Here is a 20,290-nt window from a genome sequence, read left to right as displayed (position 1 = left end):
TTTATTCTTTTTATGGCAGAATAATATTCCATTGTATATGTATATATTTTATATATCACATTTTCTTTATCCATCCATTGATGGATACTTAGATTTTTTTTCCCATATCTTGGCTATTGTAAATAAGACTGCAGTGAACATGGGGACATTTATGTAGATAGGTAGACAGATAGATAGGTAGACAGACAGATAAAGTATCTTTTTGAGTTGGTGGTTCATTTCCTTTGGCTAAATACCCAGAAGTGGTATTTTGAGGAACCTCCATGCTGTTTTCCATAGTGGCTGCACCAATTTACATTCCCAGCAACAGTACACAAGGGTTCCCTTTTCTCCACACCCTTACCAACACTTGTTATTTCTTGTCTTTTTGGTGACAGCCATTCTAACAAGATAATACTACATTGTGGGAAATTTGTCTTAATATTTAAAGCTAGAATAATTAAAAACACATAGTTTTGGCACAACAATACAGGAAAATATTAATGAGATAAGTTACAGAATAAAAGCAAAGACCTAAGGACATATGAGATTTCATATGTGAGGAAGACAACATTTCAAATCATTAGGGAAATGACAGATTGCCTTAAAGATTATTGTGACATCTATCTATCTATCTATCTATCTATCCTACCTATGTATATTCCTGCTTCAGAATTTACTCTAAAATACATCTCAAATGGATTCAATTTCTACGGTAAAAAAATACGTAAAATAATGACAGATGATTTGAACATTTCTTTTTTTAAAATCTTATGGCAAACAAGACTTTTCAAAGTCTAAAAGCCAAGATCAAAATCCATAACATTCTTTAGTACATGAAAAGATAGTATTCACAAAGTTATTATACAAGGAAGTATGTTTACAATATATGACAAAGGATTATAATCTTAATATTGGGTTGGCCAAAATGTTCATTTGGTTTTTTCCGTAACATCTTATGGAAAAACCCAAATGAACATTTTGGCCAATCCAGTGTATAGGAAGTTCTAACAAATCGCTAACAAAAACATTCTTCTAATAGAAAAAAAAATCAATAAATGACATAAAAAGGCAATTCAGAATAAAAAAATGCAAATGGACTATGAACACAAAAAGGTATTTGAGATAGTTACCTGGCAATAAAAAATTTAACTGATAAAGAAAATTACTAATGTCACCTTAGAGATTAGCAAAAATGGAAAGGATGAATATCCTGAGGGAGATACCCAGGACTGGTCTGGGAGTGTGCAAATGGAACTCCCATACACTGGGTGGTGTGAACATTAATTAGCAATTTTTTAAAGGAAGCATAGATCTGTAATATGTATCAAAATCTAAATATATAAATATGTAAAATGTATCAATATATAAAATATGTATCAACCCTGCTTTGGGCTCCAGTAATCCTACTTCTAAGAATTTAGGGGAAAAATGTTATAATTGCATCAAATATGAATACACAGGACAGTTTAATACAGTTTAGTTCATAATAGTAAAAATACCCAAAATAATCATAATGACCACCAACAGAGGACTGATTTCATAAATATGGTACAGCCATACAATGAAATTCTATACAACCATTGGATATTTTGTTACAGAAAAATTTTAGATAGCATCAAAAATGTTCACAAAATGTTAAGTGCAGAAATCATATTATAAAACATAATGTATTGGAAGCAACCTAAGTGTCCATCAACAGATGAATGGATAAAGAAGATGTGGCACATATATACAATCGAATATTACTCAGCCATAAAAAGAAATGAAATTTAGTTATTTGTAGTGAGGTGGATGGACCTAGAGTCTGTCATACAGAGTGAAGTAAGTCAGAAAGAAAAAAACAAATACCGTATCCTAACACATATGTATGGAATCTAAAAAAAATTTTAAAATGTTAATGAAGAACCTAGGGGCAGGACAGGAATAAAGACACAGACATAGAGAATGGACTTGAGGAATCAGGGAGGGGGAAGGGTAAGCTGGGACGAAGTGAGAGAGTGGCATGGACATATATACACTACCCAATGTAAAATAGGTAGCTTGTGGGAAGCAGCTGCATAGCACAGGGAGATCAGCTCCGTGCTTTGTGTCCACCTAGAGGGGTGCAATAGGGAGGGCGGGAAGGAGATGCGAAAGGGAAGGGATATGGGGATATATGTATACGTATAGCTGACTCACTTTGTTATACAGCAGAAACTAACACACCATTGTAAAGCAATTATACTCCAATAAAGATGTTAAAAAAAAGAGGGGGGGAATGATAAAATAAATGTTTACATATTGTGATATAGAAAATTCACTCTGGCTTATCTATGAGTTTACTTAAATTTTATGTTAATAGGTTGTTTGTGGCCTATGAAACATATGTTGTACAACTGTTTAATTATTGAAGAAAATGGCCCATTGACCAGAAGTAAAGAATGTCTATGTTAAAAATAAAGATTAAATGTCTCTCTAAAAAAAGAAAAAAAAAACATAATGTATATACTATCTGATTCTATTTCATGTACACACATGTGAATTCCCAAGAAGTCTTGAGGTTTAGCAATCATTTTGCTAACAGTATTTATTTCTGAGTGATATTAATAGAGATCTTCACTTTTCACTACAGTTTATTACTGATTTTTCTATAATGGAGAGAAATAAGTAATAAAAGCAATTCAGATTTAAAAATTGCAGACTTAAGAAAATTATGTGACAGACAAACTTACCTGTTTTACAAAGCAAACATAACAAATAGCTGGAAGTAACCTTATCTCTTTCATTTAATTTCTTTCATTTTCAAATATAGCAACTCTGAACTAGAATTTAAGAAATGTTTACAAAGTTTTATCATCAGTGACAAATTCAGGACAAATTCAGAACTTCCCAGTCCCTGCTTTGATATAAATACCTTTCCACAGTAACCACAGAAATAATCTCTAAAAAAATGCAATAGCATATTTTAGCCCAAGAATTGCTTGCTTTCAAAAGAAATACAGAACTCAGTAATTATTTTTAAATTATATATGTTCATATAGTCATATTCATATACATATATATACAGTGTTTTTAGATATACATGATATATCTGGCTTAATTTTATTCATAATTTTTATCAACCCAGTTGGATATTTGAGAAAGTAGAAAAAAAGAAAAGAGATTAGAAACATTTTGTTTAAGCCACATATTTTTCCCAACCTTGAGGAACACAAATATATTTAGACTGAAGTCTTTTGAATTGACCTTGAAATGCATCACAATTATTATTTCACACAAATACTAATTGTCATTTTACTGAATATTCTGAGATATGTTCTACCTCATTAAAATAACAAGTAAGATATGAAGGGCTGATATTTTCTTGGTTCTAAAAAAGTCTCTCTTAAATTTAGTCAAATCTAATTTTGTTATTAATTCTCAGGATTACCAGATACATTTTTCCAGAGCAGATTTTTGTTTTGAGCCAGAATTGAAATCATTCCCTAGTGATGAAAGATGATTTAATATAACCGAGAAAAAAGTAAATCATAATTTTCAATTTACCCACCAACCCTAATGATACCTAAACAGTGATAATTACTATTTTAATTTATTTCTAAATGACTTAGACTATTTTTGCATATTACAGATTTTATCCTTCATGTTCTATTTGTTTGATTTTTATAAGTTTCCCAAAATTTATCTGGGGAACTGGAATGTGGACTATTAATCATTCTGGGAGATTATAATGGAGGCAAGTCCATTCAAGTTTTTAAACTTCCCCTTCCTTTAATTTGAGAAAAACACAAAATAAATAGGATAGGAGACAAACTGGGCTCTAAATCCAGTTCCAGCACTTTCTAGCTGTAAAATAAAGGAAAGCTGTATTGTCTTGGTTCTAACTCACACACATCTTCTAACCCTCAGTTTAGCCATCTGTAAACTGTGATAACACTTCTTATTTCATAGAGGTTTTTGAGAATTAAATGTGAAGTCATTGAAAAATTAAACTTCATTTCATAAAATTATCTCAATAAATGGTGGTGATTCTTAGTAGTGTTATTAGTCATAAAAAATATATCCCAGTTAAAAGGTATAATGCAATTTTTCAATTCCTGTTTTTCATTGACTCTTTTTAAAAGTATTTGTTTGCAAACTATCAAATGCTTAAAAGAACAAAGAGAATCCACATGCACTGTGATACTGCTGATTCCATATCATGTAAATTCAAAAGGACAGTCCCTGATCATATACACATTCTTATATGGCAAATCCTTGTCGCATATTTTATATGATACTCATTTATGCTAACAAAAAACAAAACCCAGATAACGTTATTTAAAAAAGGCCTTCTGTTATTTCTCAACTATTGAAAACAATTACAAATTCCTCAAGGACAGGAACCACATTTGTCTATCTCTCCCTCCATCTCCCTCTCTGGGTCTCTCTTTCTCGTTCTCTCTCTTTAAAGCCCAACAGCACAAGTAGCATTTAACTTAATCAGGTTTTATTCTTGCCATGATTGCACTATGCACCAAAACAACAACAAAGCAGGAAAACCAGAGCTCCAGAATTGTGGCTAATTTTTAAAATGAGAGCATAAACCCTTAAGAGGTATTATGTCCAAATCTGGGAATTTTACAACCAGAACCCATTTATAACATTTGCCACTTTGACTAAAGCATCCTAAGTAAAGAAAATTCCATTACAACAAATTTCTACCTAAGTGATCTACCTGGTGATGATGATCACACTCAGTTAGTAAAATAAAAAGATAAAGCCATTTTAAAATGTGGTTCTCAAAACTGGCTCATTAAATAGATAGAAAATTGGCCTTCATACCTAAAGTCTAAAATAAATCATCTAAAAACTCCGAAGGAAATAAGCTCTTTGTTTTTCATGTGGTCTGTAATTCCATAGATCTTTCATCTGTAAATCTGGCAAGTGCTTAAAATATTATGACTTTTAGAATGACAAAGGTATCATTCTCTAATGAATTCTGTTAGAAAAATGGTTTGCCACACAGGCATACTAATGGGATTCAAGTAATGAGCATTCTTCCAACACATAAGCCAGATGCAAATTTACACAGCCAAGCAGATCAGCCCCACCAGTGTCCAAGAGAGTACTGGCTTAGCAGTGCTTGAAAGAGGAATGGTTTACACAACTGACTGATCAGAGAACATTTCAAGAGATGTTCAGTCTATTAACTCAAACGTTCATTTGGCAAAAAAAAAAAAAAAAAAAAAGAAAAACAAAACAAAAAACCAAAAAAATTCAGAAATATGTATTAACAAAATAAGTCTTTCTTTGTCTGTAGGTCAAGGAAAACAAAGAGAAAAGTTACTTAAATTTCATTTTTTGGAGCACTGTGTCTTCAATAACAGTGAAAACACAGAATGGTGATTTGATTTTACAACCTAATAACTGGCACCTACTCACTCACATTTAAAACTCTTTAACATTTCTGCTTCTTATTTTGTGATAGTCTTTTAAATGGCCTATAAGTCATTTAAGATTAATATTTTAAATGTTTCTTGAAAGATTTACAGTCAATGAAATGTCAATACCCTCACTAAAATGAACAATTTTTAAAGATGATCTTTGTATATTTGTTTAAAAGCCAGCTGTCTGATTATACAATTTTTTGGTCAATCCAGTTAATGTGCTGTCCTAGGAAGCAGGAAGATTCATCAATTATTTTAAAACAAATACTCCCTCCTGGAAAGGATGAACAGCACACTCTCTAAAACATTATTTTTTCTATGTTAATGCTTTAGAAGTTGCAAGGTAGGAATAAATGGGGTTGTATCCATAGAAAATAGCAGTCACCTTTGAATTATCTATATTATAAGCCCTACTATCCAAAAGTTCTCATTAACAGACTAATATGCAGAACAGAACAGCTTGTAATTTTCCATCATTATTTGCTATATTCTTATTTTCATGGGAAATAAAAAACTCTAAGCCAGCATCAAGGTGAGTATGAGATAAAAATATTGTAACTTTATATATTTTTATCAAATCCTCTTTAAATCTCTACTTTGGGTATGTTTTATAATGGACTTTACATATTGGTGCATAGATAAATAGACATTCATTTATTGAGCAAGTCAAGTAGTCTGAGGTTCAATTCTCATGATAACAGCATCATTTCGATCTAAAATTTTTTTAAAATAGCAGACTAAAAGGTGACTTTTAGAGATTATTTAGTTAAAAGAGAGATGTAAAAGCCAGTAGATAAACTTTTAAAAAATTTTTTGATTCCATGGTCTTGCACCAATTAGGCACTAAATTACTGATCTGTAGAAGAGCACCCTCAAGATGCTTAATCACTGAGACCTTCAAATTTAAGCATATACTTCAAGAAATACAATTAAGCAGCCATAAATAATTTGTAGGAAGCTATTTTAATGGCATTTTCCCTACATGTAAATGTGTAATACTACTAGTACTAACCACCAATCAAATAGCTATCTTTTTAAACAGGAAGGAATAGTCAAATCATATTATCCTAAAACATATGTTAAAATATCAGTATTTCTGATATTATCCAGACCTCTTAAAACTAAATAACTGATGCAGCTATTATTAATTTATTCATAGCATCAAACCCTGTGCTAGGTGCTCATCCCTCCCCCAATTTCACAAACTTTGTTTGACCTTTTAAAATATAGAACTATGATTCTTTTCATCATTTGTGTCAAAAAAAATAGTATGGAGGTTCAAAGGGGCATTTTATAAAAATAAAAATCAGATCTGGAAAATGTTTTTCTACTCTCTCCTTCTTACCCTTAGTAAGTTACCCTTACTTTTATTCTTTGTGAAGGTGCTTAAGACTCATCATTCCTAGCATCCACCCCAGAAATTTCAGTGTCTCCTCTGCACAGATGCCAAGGTCTTATGCAATTAAGCTTCACCATACATAGGTATACCCTACATATGCACCCTGCCATTCCTGTCCACTTATATTAGCTCTGTAACTGTAGAGATTATACAATCCCTCTAGTCCTTGTTTCTACACTTATAAAAGAGGATGATAATATTATTATCTAGCTCATGAGATTTTTGTGAACATTAAGTGGGATAGTTATATGTGCTCTAAGTGTTTATTTTTGCAATATTATTATTGCTAACATGTAATGCCTTTCTTCATACTGTCTCCATGCCCACTGACTCCCATAGGATGGTTCTCCTTATTTTCTATCCATTCGTATTGCACTGATCCTCCTTGCTCAGTCCAGCTCTCCCTCTTCCACCAAGTCTTCTACAAATCCCACCTACTCTGACCGCTTGGATCTTTAGCATTGCAAAACTTCATATGATAACTAGAGACCAGTTCTGTTGTCAAATTCCTTTATTGGTGATTGTATTAGCTTCCACCTTCACTATAAAACTAGTGTTCCTAAAACAGTGGCCCTCAGACAGTACCTACGTCAGTCACATAGAGAGATTTTAAACATGCGAATTCCTGAACTCCATCCTAGACCTCCTGAATTAGACTCTGGGCATGTGCCCTGAAAATACAAATATTAATACAAGACTCAGGTGATTCTGTTGCACAGTAAAGCCTGAGAACCACTGTAAAAACCTGGATCTCAACCTTTTATTTTGATTCCTCTACCACAGGGATATACTACTCTCCTCTCCCACCGATCTGAAACACTCTTCTCTCCATCAACCCTCACCTCCCTCTTCAGGCAATGAAGATCACTCTTTCTTGACTCTAGAGTGAGCCTTAGGTCTAGTGTAAGAACCATTTCATATCCTTCCACAAAATAGCCTAACTGGCATGGTGCTGGTTAAGGAGCATTATATAAATACTTCCTGTTAGCCTGATATACTGCAGTCTTTCAATTACCCCCCTCCAACAACTCCATTCACCACATATTTGTTGAGTATCTACTAATTGTCAGGCATTGTGCTAGTAGGCACTGGGATGCAGACAATGTCTGTACATTCACACACCTCAATATCTCTAATATTTAGCCATGGTTTATTCATGTATCACTTTTCTAAGATACATGTAGATTCACCTTACAAAATTCATTACTTTAATTCTGGCTATTGGGTTAGGAGAAAAGTTATTTCATCTTTAATTGCCCAAGCAATTACTTCTAAGTTAAGACCTCTTGGCAGGTAAGTGGGCAGTATGTGCCAAATTATAGAGCAGGGAAAATAAGACTTGGCAATAAAAATGCCAATAGAATATTTACAAAATGAGCACTAGGCAAGAGACAATGGGTTAAAGACATGGCCATATTTTTCCATATAAATAGGGACAGAATAATATAGACTCATTTTTCTCCTTGTTTAATAAAATACATATTTTGCAAATAAAATGCATATCTGGAAGGAACATGTAAATCTTGTGTTTGTATCTTTTAAAAACTCATAACCATCTACTTTCTCATTCCTCTTTTAACTGTGTGTTTCAAAGTATTTTTGTGTCATCCAAAAATGTAAAATGATTTTGGAAAAGCTGAGTTATATCAGGCTAAAAATAGAGGAAAGAGTAGATGTGTAAATGAAAATCAAATTGATAGATAAAATTTAAAAGTTTCCATTTATGTTATTTAAATCCAGTTCTCTATTTTATATATGATTTTTATGTAGTTGTTAATAGTTTATAAGTAAAAGTAAATTATATACTTATTTTCAAATAACCTATAGCTAGAATTATGACTAATAATCTATAAAATGTATTTTAAAATTTTTTTGAAAAAATATACAATAAAAAAGAAAATGTCAATATATTCACGTTTGTATATGTTTGTAAGATCACCAAAAAGCCACAGAAGAATACACATCAGTTTACACTGGTAGTAATAAAGGTGTGCATTTTTTTCTTTTTTTAGAGAAAGCATAAAATTGCAAAAATACTCATGGTCTGTTAAGTGAAAACATAGACTATAAAATTCTCTCTACAAATAACTAAGTGTAATGTGTAAAGTATGAATAAGCAAATGGACAAGAAGTAGAAGGTATTATAGGCAAATTAAAACAGTTTTAATGAAGTGATGGGGATGTGGATAATTTTTGACTTTGATGTTTGTTGATCTTTTAAAATTGGCTTTGTCATAATGTACCATGAAACAGAAATGAAAATGGTGATTAAGTATGAAAGCCATTACTCAATGAGAAAATCTCTTCTTTTCTCAACTTGTTTGGAGACAAAAGCACAACACCATATTCTGCACTGGGGGTTCTCAGCTGAGGACAAGTTCATCCCCCAGCACACATCTGGCAATATCTGGAGACATTTTTGGTTTTCATAACTGCGAGGGTACCTCTGGCATCTAGTAGGTAGAGGCCAGACATGCTGTTAAACATCTTACAATGCACATGACAGCCCCCTTACAACAAAGAATTATCTGGCCACAATGTCAAGAGCACTGATCACAAATAAATGCTACAGAATGAAGGATTTCAAAACAAGCCAGTGCCCCACCCTGAAATTAGTCAGTACCCCATCACAGTGTTAAAAAAAGGACTTTCTCTAATTTACATTCTTATAGAAATTCTCAAGACCAGTTAACAAGGAGGTGGGAGGGATCACACTAAAGCACGCTTTGAGGTGCTTCTAAAATATGAAACTTGGGATATTTCCCTCCCCTTCCTTCTCTTGCAGGGTAAGCTCACAGTCAGATTTTTATTTCATGTCACAATCAAGCAAAGGCATTGTTTAGGGTCCTACAAAGCAACAGCAAAGACCTGCCCTAAGAGTTAAACCAGAGAAAATGATTTATAAACTGCCTATATCATGTGGAATAATTGTTTAAAAATTGATGAATAAATCTTCTTGAGATGTAATCTTTATAATGAACCTCATTTATACTGTGTGGGGCAGAGGGAGTAAAGATCCGGGAAGAGAAGAATAACACTCAACCACTTTTAAGAGATTATTTGCAGGAGTAATTTATCAGAAATCACAAAAATGTGTTTTCAATGGAAAAAATTCAATTGATAATAAGAGAAAAGGGTCTTTTCACATAGTGTCCACCCAAAGCTTAAAACCACTGACACAGTTCTTGAACTTTATCACCCAACATTTTGTGACAGCTACTGGCCTTAATGGTTATATGACAGATTCTGTTGGAGCAATAGGAAAATTATTACACAAGTTAACAGCACCCATTCATAATGAAAGAAATCATGACACAAGCAACATCCTTGACTTTTCAAGATCTTATATAAATCTTCCTTTATTACCTGGTAATAGATGTAATATAAAGTATAAATTTCTCAAGGACAGAAACCATGTCTTATATTTAATACACACTGAATAAAGTACCTATTTGAAAAAATAATTTTAATGAAATTAAGATTTTTTTCAAGGTGGAGAGATTGAGGAGTAACAGTAACATATAGGATTAGTTTATCAGATCTACCCACTGTTTCCAAAAAAATAAATAAAATAAAATAAAATAAATAAAAACACACAACTACAACAAAACAGGTCCATAAGGAATGAGAATAATTTTTTTTAAATATGCCTTACTACATCTAAAAGTGCAGTATAACCAGAGGGCTAAGATTGAGGGATGTAAAATCAATCATTTGTTAGCTGGGTGACCTTGAATAAGTCACTTAACCTCTCTGGGCCTCAAGTTCCTCTTTTATGAAAAGGTGGACACTAGCCATACCACTGCTTTTATAGGAGGACTGGATGAGATAATACACATCAAGAGGATACCTGCACAAGGGCCCAATGAGCAATAACTGTGATTATTTTCTTATATTAGTGCTGTGATGGTGGAAAATGTTGGGCATTGCACAGAGGCGGAGTAGAGGGGGAAGAGAAGGGGAAGCAGGAGAAGGAAAAGAAGGCGAGAAAATGACAGCTTGCTAAAATTGGGTAGGAGAGCTTCATGCGTTATTTACTGAGAATGAAGCCTGGGTCGGTGAGTCTTCACACCCCTTCCCCTTGCTCCACATCCCGTCACTCACCCCAGCTCCTGCTTCGTATCTGCAACCTACTCCCTTCTAGGGGTACTTCTCCAAATGATATATGACTTCTTTTAGCAGTTGCCCTCTCCCGACTTTGCTTCAGATCCACACTTTTCAAAGGTGTAGTCTTTTGTCGAAAGCTTTCTCTGCATCTATTGAGATGATCATACGGTTTTTCTCCTTCAGTTTGTTAATATGGGGTATCACGTTGATTGATTTGTATATATTGAAGAATCCTTGCATTCCTGGAATAAACCCCACTTGATCATGGTGTATGATCCTTTTAATGTGCTGTTGGATTCTGTTTGCTAGTATTTTGTTGAGGATTTTTGCATCTATGTTCATCAGTGATATTGCCCTGTAGTTTATAAGACACTGATGAAAGAAATTAAAGATGATACAAATAGATGGAGAGATATACCATGTTCTTGGATTGGAAGAATCAACATTGTGAAAATGATTCTACTACCGAAGGCAATCTTCAGATTCAATGCAATCCCTATCAAACTACCACTGGCATTTTTCACAGAACTACAACAAAAAATTTCACAATTTGTATGGAAACACAAAAGACCGCAAATAGCCAAAGCATTCTTGAGAACGAAAAACGGAGCTGGAGGAATCAGGCTCCCTGACTTCAGACTATACTACAAAGCTACAGTAATAAAGACAGTATGGTACTGGCACAAAAACAGAAAGATAGATCAATGGAACAGGATAGAAAGCCCAGAGGTAAACCCATGCACATATGGTCACCTTATCTTTGATAAAGGAGGCAGGAATGTACAGTGGAGAAAGGACAGCCTCTTCAATAAGTGGTGCTGGGAAAACTGGACAGCTACATGTAATAGTATGAGATTAGAACAATCCCTAACACCATACACAAAAATAAACTAAAAATGGATTAAAGACCTAAATGTAAGGCCAGAAACTATCAAACTCTTAGAGGAAAACATAGGCAGAACACTCTATGACATAAATCACAGCAAGATCCTTTTGGACCCACCTCCTAGAGAAATGGAAATAAAAACAAAAATAAACACATGGGACCTAATGAAACTTCAAAGCTTTTGCACAGCAAAGGAAACCATAAACAAGACCAAAAGACAACCCTCAGAATGGGAGAAAATATTTGCAAATGAAGCAACTGACAAAGGATTAATCTCCAAAATTTATAAGCAGCTCATGCAGCTCAATAACAAAAAAACAAACAACCCAATCCAAAAATGGGCAGAAGACCTAAATAGACATTTCTCCAAAGGAGATATACAGACTGCCAACAAACACATGAAAGAATGCTCAACATCATTAATCATTAGAGAAATGCAAATCAAAACTACAATGAGATATCATCTCACACCAGTCAGAATGGCCATCATCAAAAAATCTAGAAACAGTAAATGCTGGAGAGGATGTGGAGAAAAGGGAACACTCTTGCACTGCTGGTGGGAATGTGAATTGGTACAGCCACTATGGAGAACAGTATGGAGGTTCCTTAAAAAACTACAAATAGAACTACCATATGACCCAGCAATCCCACTACTGGGCATATACCCTGAGAAAACCATAATTCAAAGAGAGTCATGTACCAAAATGTTCATTGCAGCTCTATTTACAATAGCCCGGAGATGGAAACAACCTAAGTGTCCATCAACAGATGAATGGATAAAGAAGATGTGGCACATATATACAATGGAATATTACTCAGCCATAAAAAGAAACGAAATTGAGCTATTTGTAATGAGGTGGATAGACCTAGAGTCTGTCATACAGAGTGAAGTAAGTCAGAAAGAGAAAGACAAATGCCATATGCTAACACATATATATGGAATTTAAGAAAAAAAAATGTCATGAAGAACCTAGGGGTAACTCAGGAATAAAGACACAGACCTACTTGAGAATGGACTTGAGGATATGGGGAGGGGGAAGGGTAAGCTGTGACAAAGCGAGAGTGAGGCATGGACATATATACACTACCAAACGTAAAATAGATAGCTAGTGGGAAGTAGCCGCATAGCACAGGGAGATCAGCTCGGTGCTTTGTGACCACCTGGAGGGGTGGGATAGGGAGGGGGGGAGGGAGGGAGACGCAAGAGGGAAGAGATATGGGGACATATGTATATGTATAACTAATTCACTTTGTTATAAAGCAGAAACTAACACACCATTGTAAAGCAATTATACTCCAGTAAAGATGTAAAAAAAATTAAATTAAATTAAATTAAATTTAAAAAGAGAAAGTAACACACAGGTGGTCTCTGGGGAATGGAACTGGATGGCTATGGGGGAAAAAAATAAAAAGGTGTAGTCTTCAACCACAAAGACTCCTCTCACTACATTTACCAACGCGCTCCTGTTACTTACTATAGCTGCAAGACAAGTCTAAGAACTTATTTCAATTTATCGTTGTGGCATCTGATGCAGCTGACCATTTCCTTCCTTTTTAAACTCTCTTGTGCCTCAGCTTTGAAGACATTATTATCTGCGGGTTCTCCTACCATCTGACTGCTGCTTAGCTACTTACTAATCTGTGTGGGCTCCTTTTCAGCATTCCACCACTTAAATTACAGTGCTCACCAGATCCCCATTTTTTGCCGTCCTTTCCCTTTCCCTTTTTAATTGTATCCATTCACACCGTTATAAGTACCACTTATATGCTGACAATGTCCAAGTTCATCTCTCTAGTCATGACTTCTTACTAAGCTCTAGACCTGTATTTTCCAATCTCCATTTGGAGATTACATGTGTGGAGAAAAGTCAGCATTTCCCCAAAATGAACTGTCTTCCCACACACCTCAATCCCCAGCCCACCCCCAAACTGGCTGCCCTTTTGGTGTTCCCCATATCAATAAATGAAACCATCAGAAACTTAGGATTCACCAAGTCCTGTCATTTCTGCCTCGTAAAAGCCCTGATTTTGTATCTTCTCCTTTGCATCCCTGTCTCCGTTCATCAATTCTTTCTGGATTTTTGTAGTGGATTTTCACCTCATCTCCCAACCTTTGGTCTTGCTGCACCCCTCATACTTCAAAAGCTTCTTCCTCAAGTGTGAATCTGTTCAAGCGATTCTCCTACTGACATCTTTTCATGGGACCCTACAGCCTTTGGAACAAAATGTAAACTCTTCTGCAAGCTACAAAAATGGTCTACATAATTTGATCACCACTTATGATCTCAGTACCAAATCTTACCACTTCCTCACTCCCACTCCCAAGTCCAGCCATTTAAAGCTACTTGCAAATTCCTAATCCCATTTATTTTTCCTGTTTTTTCTCCTATATGCCACTCTTTCTGCTTAAAACATTTATCCACAGACCTCTAACCCCCATCACCTAGTAATTTCTACGTAATACCTCAGAATTCTGTATTTCCAATATGCCCTGTGTATTTCTGCTTTCAAAGAACTCAGTGGTCCCACACTGTGATTCTTTCCACATTCATTGATCTAAATAGTAATTTAAAAAGTGTCTTGAATTTGAGGCCTACAAGTCCATGCTCTGTCTCTCCACATGTATGATACTATGTAGTCAAACTTCCAACCAACCCTTCCAAACAACCGTTGTTTACAGAGCAAAACCACATGGAGGGAGATACTATAACCTTGGCTACATGTATTTTATACACATCAATTAGGAAGACAATAAATTTGTAACATATCAGGCAATTTGAAATATCAAATAACAAAGGAATGATGAAATCAACAAGTGACAAAGGAACGCATGGGAGATACAGACATCTAGGTACTCAAGTGGCTGCTCATAAAAATTTTTAGAGAAAATGCTTATGTTAAACCTAAGTATGATAGGAGCCTGCAGTAGAATTAACGATAGTAAACACCAAGATATTAAGTTTCATGAGGTCAGGGAACAAGTCATTCTTGTTCGCTGCTCTGTCCCTATGGCCTAACACATAGCTGGATCATAGTAGCTGCTAAATAAGTATTTGTGTTGAATTGAATTTTAAACTGTGCAGCTGGTGATGCAAGAAAACATCTGTTAAAAAAAAAAAAGGCAGCACTTTTCACCATTTGCCATTCCATAAAAAGGTAATTTGTGTATATGTTTACTAGAACGCTTTCCTCAAAAGTGAAATATTGCTTCACTCTTCGGTTGGCAAATGTGTTGTTCCAAGATGGAGAAGAATCTGCTTTAAATGAAGAGAAAGCTATTTCAGTCCATAATCCTCAGAGCCAATTTTGGATCTTAAAATGCATTTTCATCAAAGAATCTTAACAAAAAGAGTCCTGCCAATTTAACCAAGACATCTAAAAATGTTTCATTCTAAAGCCAAGCTTTCTGCTCAGGAACATTCTAATTGAGATCGTGTTCTTCCAAAGATCTTCCACTGGGTCAACAGTAACCTGAGTCACATGGGTGAGTAAGATACCGTCATCACCCTCCTAAGACCTCAGAACTGCATGCCATTTAGGAATTCTGCATTTTTCTAACGTTTATGCTGGATTTCCAAGTTTCCTGGAATTTCTTTGTACCCAACAGTGCTATTATAATAAACCAAAGCAGAAACACATGTAACTTTGAGTTAGAAGTCAATTTGGCATGTCCCTCTCATTTCAAACATATAGAAACTGAGACCACATAATGTAAATCACTGACCCAAGTACACTTAGGGCAGCAGCTGGAATGGACACTGGGTCTCCTTAGTGACAAGCTGATATTCAGTCTTCTATATAAGCTATGTTCATGGGACACAAGTACTTTCACTTGCATCATTTTATTAATTCTGGTAGTCACCTAAAATATGTAAACGGGGACTATTATTCCCTTTTAGCAGGTGAAGAGATCAAGCCCCAGGACTTCCCTGGTGGTCCAGTGGCTAAAACCCCATGCTCTCAATGCAGGGGGCCCAGGTTCGATCCCTGGTCAGGGAACTAGATCCCACATGCCTCAACTAAGAGTTCACATGCCAGAACTAAAGATCCCACGTGCCGCCACTAAGACCAGGTGCAGCCAAATAAATAAATAAATGTTAAAAAAGAGAAATCAAGCCCCATGGGGCTGTCAATTCCCTCAGGTTGACTGAACAGCAGAAACAGAACTAGTATTCAGGTCTTTCTATCTTTGTCATTTACCAGGAGCACCACATCGACATGGGCCATTTTTCCTTTCAGTACACATGAGTCAATGACAGTCTAAATGGTCTGGTGCCTACCATTCTTCAAAGGAAGATTTGTTATAATAAAAGAAAGCTACAATTACCAGAGGTTGCAGGCCACAAAGGATAATGAGGCAGAAACATGTGCGTTAATCAATTTTGAGGTTTCACTTAAATAATCAATCAACCATTCTTTCAGAGATGAATCTAATCGAAAGATCCTAACCCTTTTAGACCTGTATACAGTGGGCAATATGCCATAAACATCTTCTTTTATTTAGACATCAGGGATGGAATTTCCCATCTGTTGCTTCAAATCAAATAACCATACTTTAAAAAATAGCATATATCACAAAATTTTTCTTTGAAGGATTAAAGTCACTATGATTGTTAATCATAAAAGTGTTAATTTTTCTACAAGTAAAACTGTGTCTGGACAAGTCTACGTGTGTTAGCAGTAGACTAAGAAAGGAATCTAGCATGGAATTTTTAATGCTTGGTTCTAATCATTAATGCTGCAGTACTGGCCTATTTACAACCTGACGTTTGTTTCTGCACTTTCAACATTCTGTGATTTTTCTGCAACAGTAAATAGCTTTAAGAGATGACACCTCGCCTTAACTGGGTCTATATTTTGACTAGCAGGTCTTGGCATCATGTCCAGCTCTGACACCTCTCCAAAATGCTGCATGCTGGTGAAAAATAAACAGAACTTAACAAGAAGAAAAAAATGCCACTACTCTTAAACCATTTTGGGATATAATAGGTCTAAGTTCTCAGCTAACTTATACATCTAAGTTCTAATGCAGCGACTTCTAATCATCTCATCATTGTCTCTTTAGATTCTAAATATTTCTTAATTTTTCCATAAAGTCTCACCTTTCTTATGCTCTGAAGAGGAAGGTGACAGAATAAAATGTGGGAAAAGAGCATAAGTAAACCAAAATTCAAAAGACAGGACACACAGAACCACACCTGATTTCCATATCACCTTCTTTTTAGCCACACAATTTAGAGTCAAGTACCTAGGACTTAGCAGTTACCCACATGAGGACATTTTCTATTTTTATGGTAAAATTCAAAATATAAACTGATGAAAGACCTCTAAAATTTCACAAAAGTGAATATTTGTATATCTGAGAAGTTAAATGTTTAGTTTCCCAAGAAAGAAATATTCTCTACCACACAGGAGATTCTCACAATGTGTGGGAAATCTATGGCTCTGAATCATCCAATAGTGTCTTCGGTCTGTGTTCATATCCTATATCATAAAATGCTTTCCCAATAATTAGAATATCACAAGATACACATCCTTAAAAACATCACTGAAAGAGTTGAATGTTCTCTGGAGTAGTCATAGATGTTTCATAAGCTTGTGATAGCTCAGGATTATCACATATCTTTGGACATTGTATAAGGTTGGGCTGGTTATTTGAGCTTCCTCTATATTTGAATTCTGGGGTGATGAAAATTTATATCCTGTTAAGAGCATATCCACTACCTAGTATTTGGCTCTCGAGTGAATAAATAAGTGTCCTAACTTTCAAGTCCTGACGGCTGGCTTAGAATTGTTTTGCATAAAACCTTACACACTAGACCCTCTTCTTTAACAGTGCATCCCATTTCCAGGCAAAACTACACTACAATACAATCTTCTGCAATGTGCTAAAATCCTATTAGGACTGAAAGTAACCCTGGCATCTTACAGTCAAATGTGGCCTTTCTAGAGAGACTTTTCCAAGGGTGAAAACTTCAAAAACACAGAGTAGGAAAGTCACTGAAGAAATGGCGCAAGTAAGCAGGGGTATCTGGGACACTTATTGTCTTGTATGTCTGCAGTGCCCCAACATGGGCAGCAGGGGGCGCTCCTGCATGAAGCAACCCTCCCCTCAGCCCCCACCCCCACACACAAGTGTTCCCGGGAGGGGAAGACGGAGGCTTTTCCTCTTAGCACTTGCCCCAAGACCAAGGAGGGGGTCACTAAGGAGTGCTGCTGTCCATAAATCACACAGGCTTAGGACATGCGGTGAATACCACTGCAGAAGTGACCACAGATGACACATAGGTCTGAGCTTGCCTTTTGAAAGCAGGGTGGCCAATTTTTATGTTATTTATTTTGGGGGTTAAAGCAGCAGGTGAGCCATGGACAGGGGGCGGGGCTTACTATCAGCTGTAAAGAGGCCGGCTCCAAAAGCAACAAGTGGATATCAGTATCCGAGGGTCATTTATTCAGCCTCTCCACTACAGTTTAGTTCCCAGGTTATATTCTCTGTGAAATGTCAAATCAAAACACTTCCCTTTTCTCTCCTCTTCTTTCCTTCCCTGACCCCACCCCAAACTCAGAAAAATCACTTGATGAAGTGTGCTTCCCACGGAACCTTAGGAAATGTGACTCCTGCAGGGGTTCTCCTGCATGTGGCTGCGTTTTGCACGTGAACATGTGATGCATTTTACACCCTCTTCGCCAAGTCCCACGATTTCAAACCAGGTTGGAAAAATCTTTAGGGACCAGAAAGAGCCAGCTCTGAAGCCTCAAAGAAAGTGGGTTGCAAAGCAAAATGCCCTGCCCTCACCCCACTTCCTACACATACTCATGCACACCCCACCCTCACCAGTTGGATCCTTTCTCCTTCCTGTCCCCAAATGAAGGTCTGCAGAGACACAACCATAAACCTCAGTACTCACCATATTGACTTCAGAAACCATATCGATGCTGGCAATGTCAATGTTCATTCCCACAGCCACGGGGGGACCTGCAAACCAAAATGGCCAGCCACGTGATTTCTCAGAACTTCGTGCATTCTTAGCAAGAGTAGTCCCCGGGCACGGGACACTCTGCCCCAAATCCCTTCCCACTGTTCACACTCAAATTCTTCAATTCTCTGCTCCTTTTTAAAGAGTGACAGGTACTCCTCTGGGAAATGCTCTATTGAACAGGCACACACGTGTCCGATGGCTGAGGGATTCCACCTCTGTCTACATATGTAGGTGTCTTAGCATGAGAATACACACAACCACAAAAGCACCTGAATCTGGCTAGCCCAAGCGAAATGTTATATATTGCACTGAAACCCCCTCCTCATTTTTCCCACCCCCGCTTCTGTGCATGTTTTAACTCTTTGAGCTTTGTTAGAACCTGGAGTAAAATTAAATGGGCATATCAGTGTATCTAAGGCTGCAGAAAGAGAGGTCTCTAGCCCTTCTCCCACTACCCTCTGTATCCTCCGAGCCCCCCCAGGCCCCTCTCCCCCCACCTCACTGTCCCCTGCAGTGAGGTTTCCAGGACTGGATAATATCCAGACACCAGCCAATTTAAACCATGTCTAGAACTCTTCCAAAGTAGGTGGGCACAGGGGGTTAATGCGACTTCTCAACCAATTGTCTGCATATCTTGTCCTCAAAAATGTTCCCGATGGCCTTCAGTAAGCCAGGTTCACCGGGCACACCATTAACTAAACTTAAGAGGTTTGTATCTCAAGGAAACAAAGACAGTGAAGCAAAGGATTTAAACAGTGAAGCTGAAGGACAGCAGTCACCAGTACAGGCTAAGAGGGTCTCTGAAAGACCATCTAAGTGCTGGAGAGTAACAAACCAGCTTAAGTTTGGATCAGGTTCTCAATATTGTAACACAGAGACATGTTCAGTACACCACATGCAACCCACAATGAGGGAGAGGGAAGACAGCGCACAAAGCTCAAAAGACAGCTTAGGCTATAGCTGCTGGGCTGTTTCTTATTTCCAAGGCAACCCCATTACCTCCAAAATCTGGTCTCAGCCGAATATCATAGCCTTTCAGGAGTCTATCCACCGTCTCTTTAACCAGCGACATATTACTAGGGTCATTGACACTAAAGAAAGAAAAGACAATAAACAGGCATCAATAAGACAGCAGGCACAGCGCTTCAGCATCTATCTGATCCTCACTACAGATCCTTGCTCACAGAGGTAGGCAGACAGAGCCTTTCAAAGTGAAAAAGGAAAGAGAAACGCTAGACACACTTACCTCTGCGCACAGACAGCGGCGATTATTAAGGGGAACGGCCAGATCCCAAAGTAGCCCTTTTTCCGGACTCTCCACATCCCTTTAGTTTTGGACGGGATTGAGGGTTTCACTGGAGAGAGGAGATCCAACTTAGTCTGCCCAGTGCAGTAATTCTAATGTGAGGCGCATGCGCAAGGCGTACCAAAACATCAAAGGGGCAGCAGCGGTTGCCTGGGACCGAGAAGATTTTCTTGTTAAGGAGGAAAAAAAAAAAAAAATCAAAGGGGGAAAAAGGAAAAACAT

General features: G+C 36.6%; 1 protein-coding gene across 2 annotated transcripts in view; it reads right to left on the bottom strand.

Moving 5' to 3' along the window:
• GABRB2 (gamma-aminobutyric acid type A receptor subunit beta2) overlaps positions 1 to 20,085 on the bottom strand; it is a gene marked incomplete at both ends in the record, with an annotated part of 288,520 nt that extends 268,435 nt beyond the window's left edge. For both annotated transcript variants that reach the window (XM_081231212.1, XM_081231213.1), the window contains 3 exons: positions 18,691 to 18,758; positions 19,762 to 19,853; positions 20,009 to 20,085. In XM_081231212.1, coding sequence (XP_081087338.1) covers positions 18,691 to 18,758; positions 19,762 to 19,853; positions 20,009 to 20,085 — 237 coding nt within the window. The remainder of the gene's footprint in view (positions 1 to 18,690; positions 18,759 to 19,761; positions 19,854 to 20,008) is intronic.
• Positions 20,086 to 20,290: the final 205 nt, after the last annotated feature.

Source organism: Mesoplodon bidens (genome assembly GCF_964165515.1).
Source record: "Mesoplodon bidens genome assembly, chromosome: 4".
Lineage (NCBI taxonomy): Eukaryota > Metazoa > Chordata > Mammalia > Artiodactyla > Ziphiidae > Mesoplodon > Mesoplodon bidens.
The sequence above is the reverse complement of the archived record's forward strand: the minus strand, read 5'-3'. Positions and strand labels throughout refer to the sequence as shown.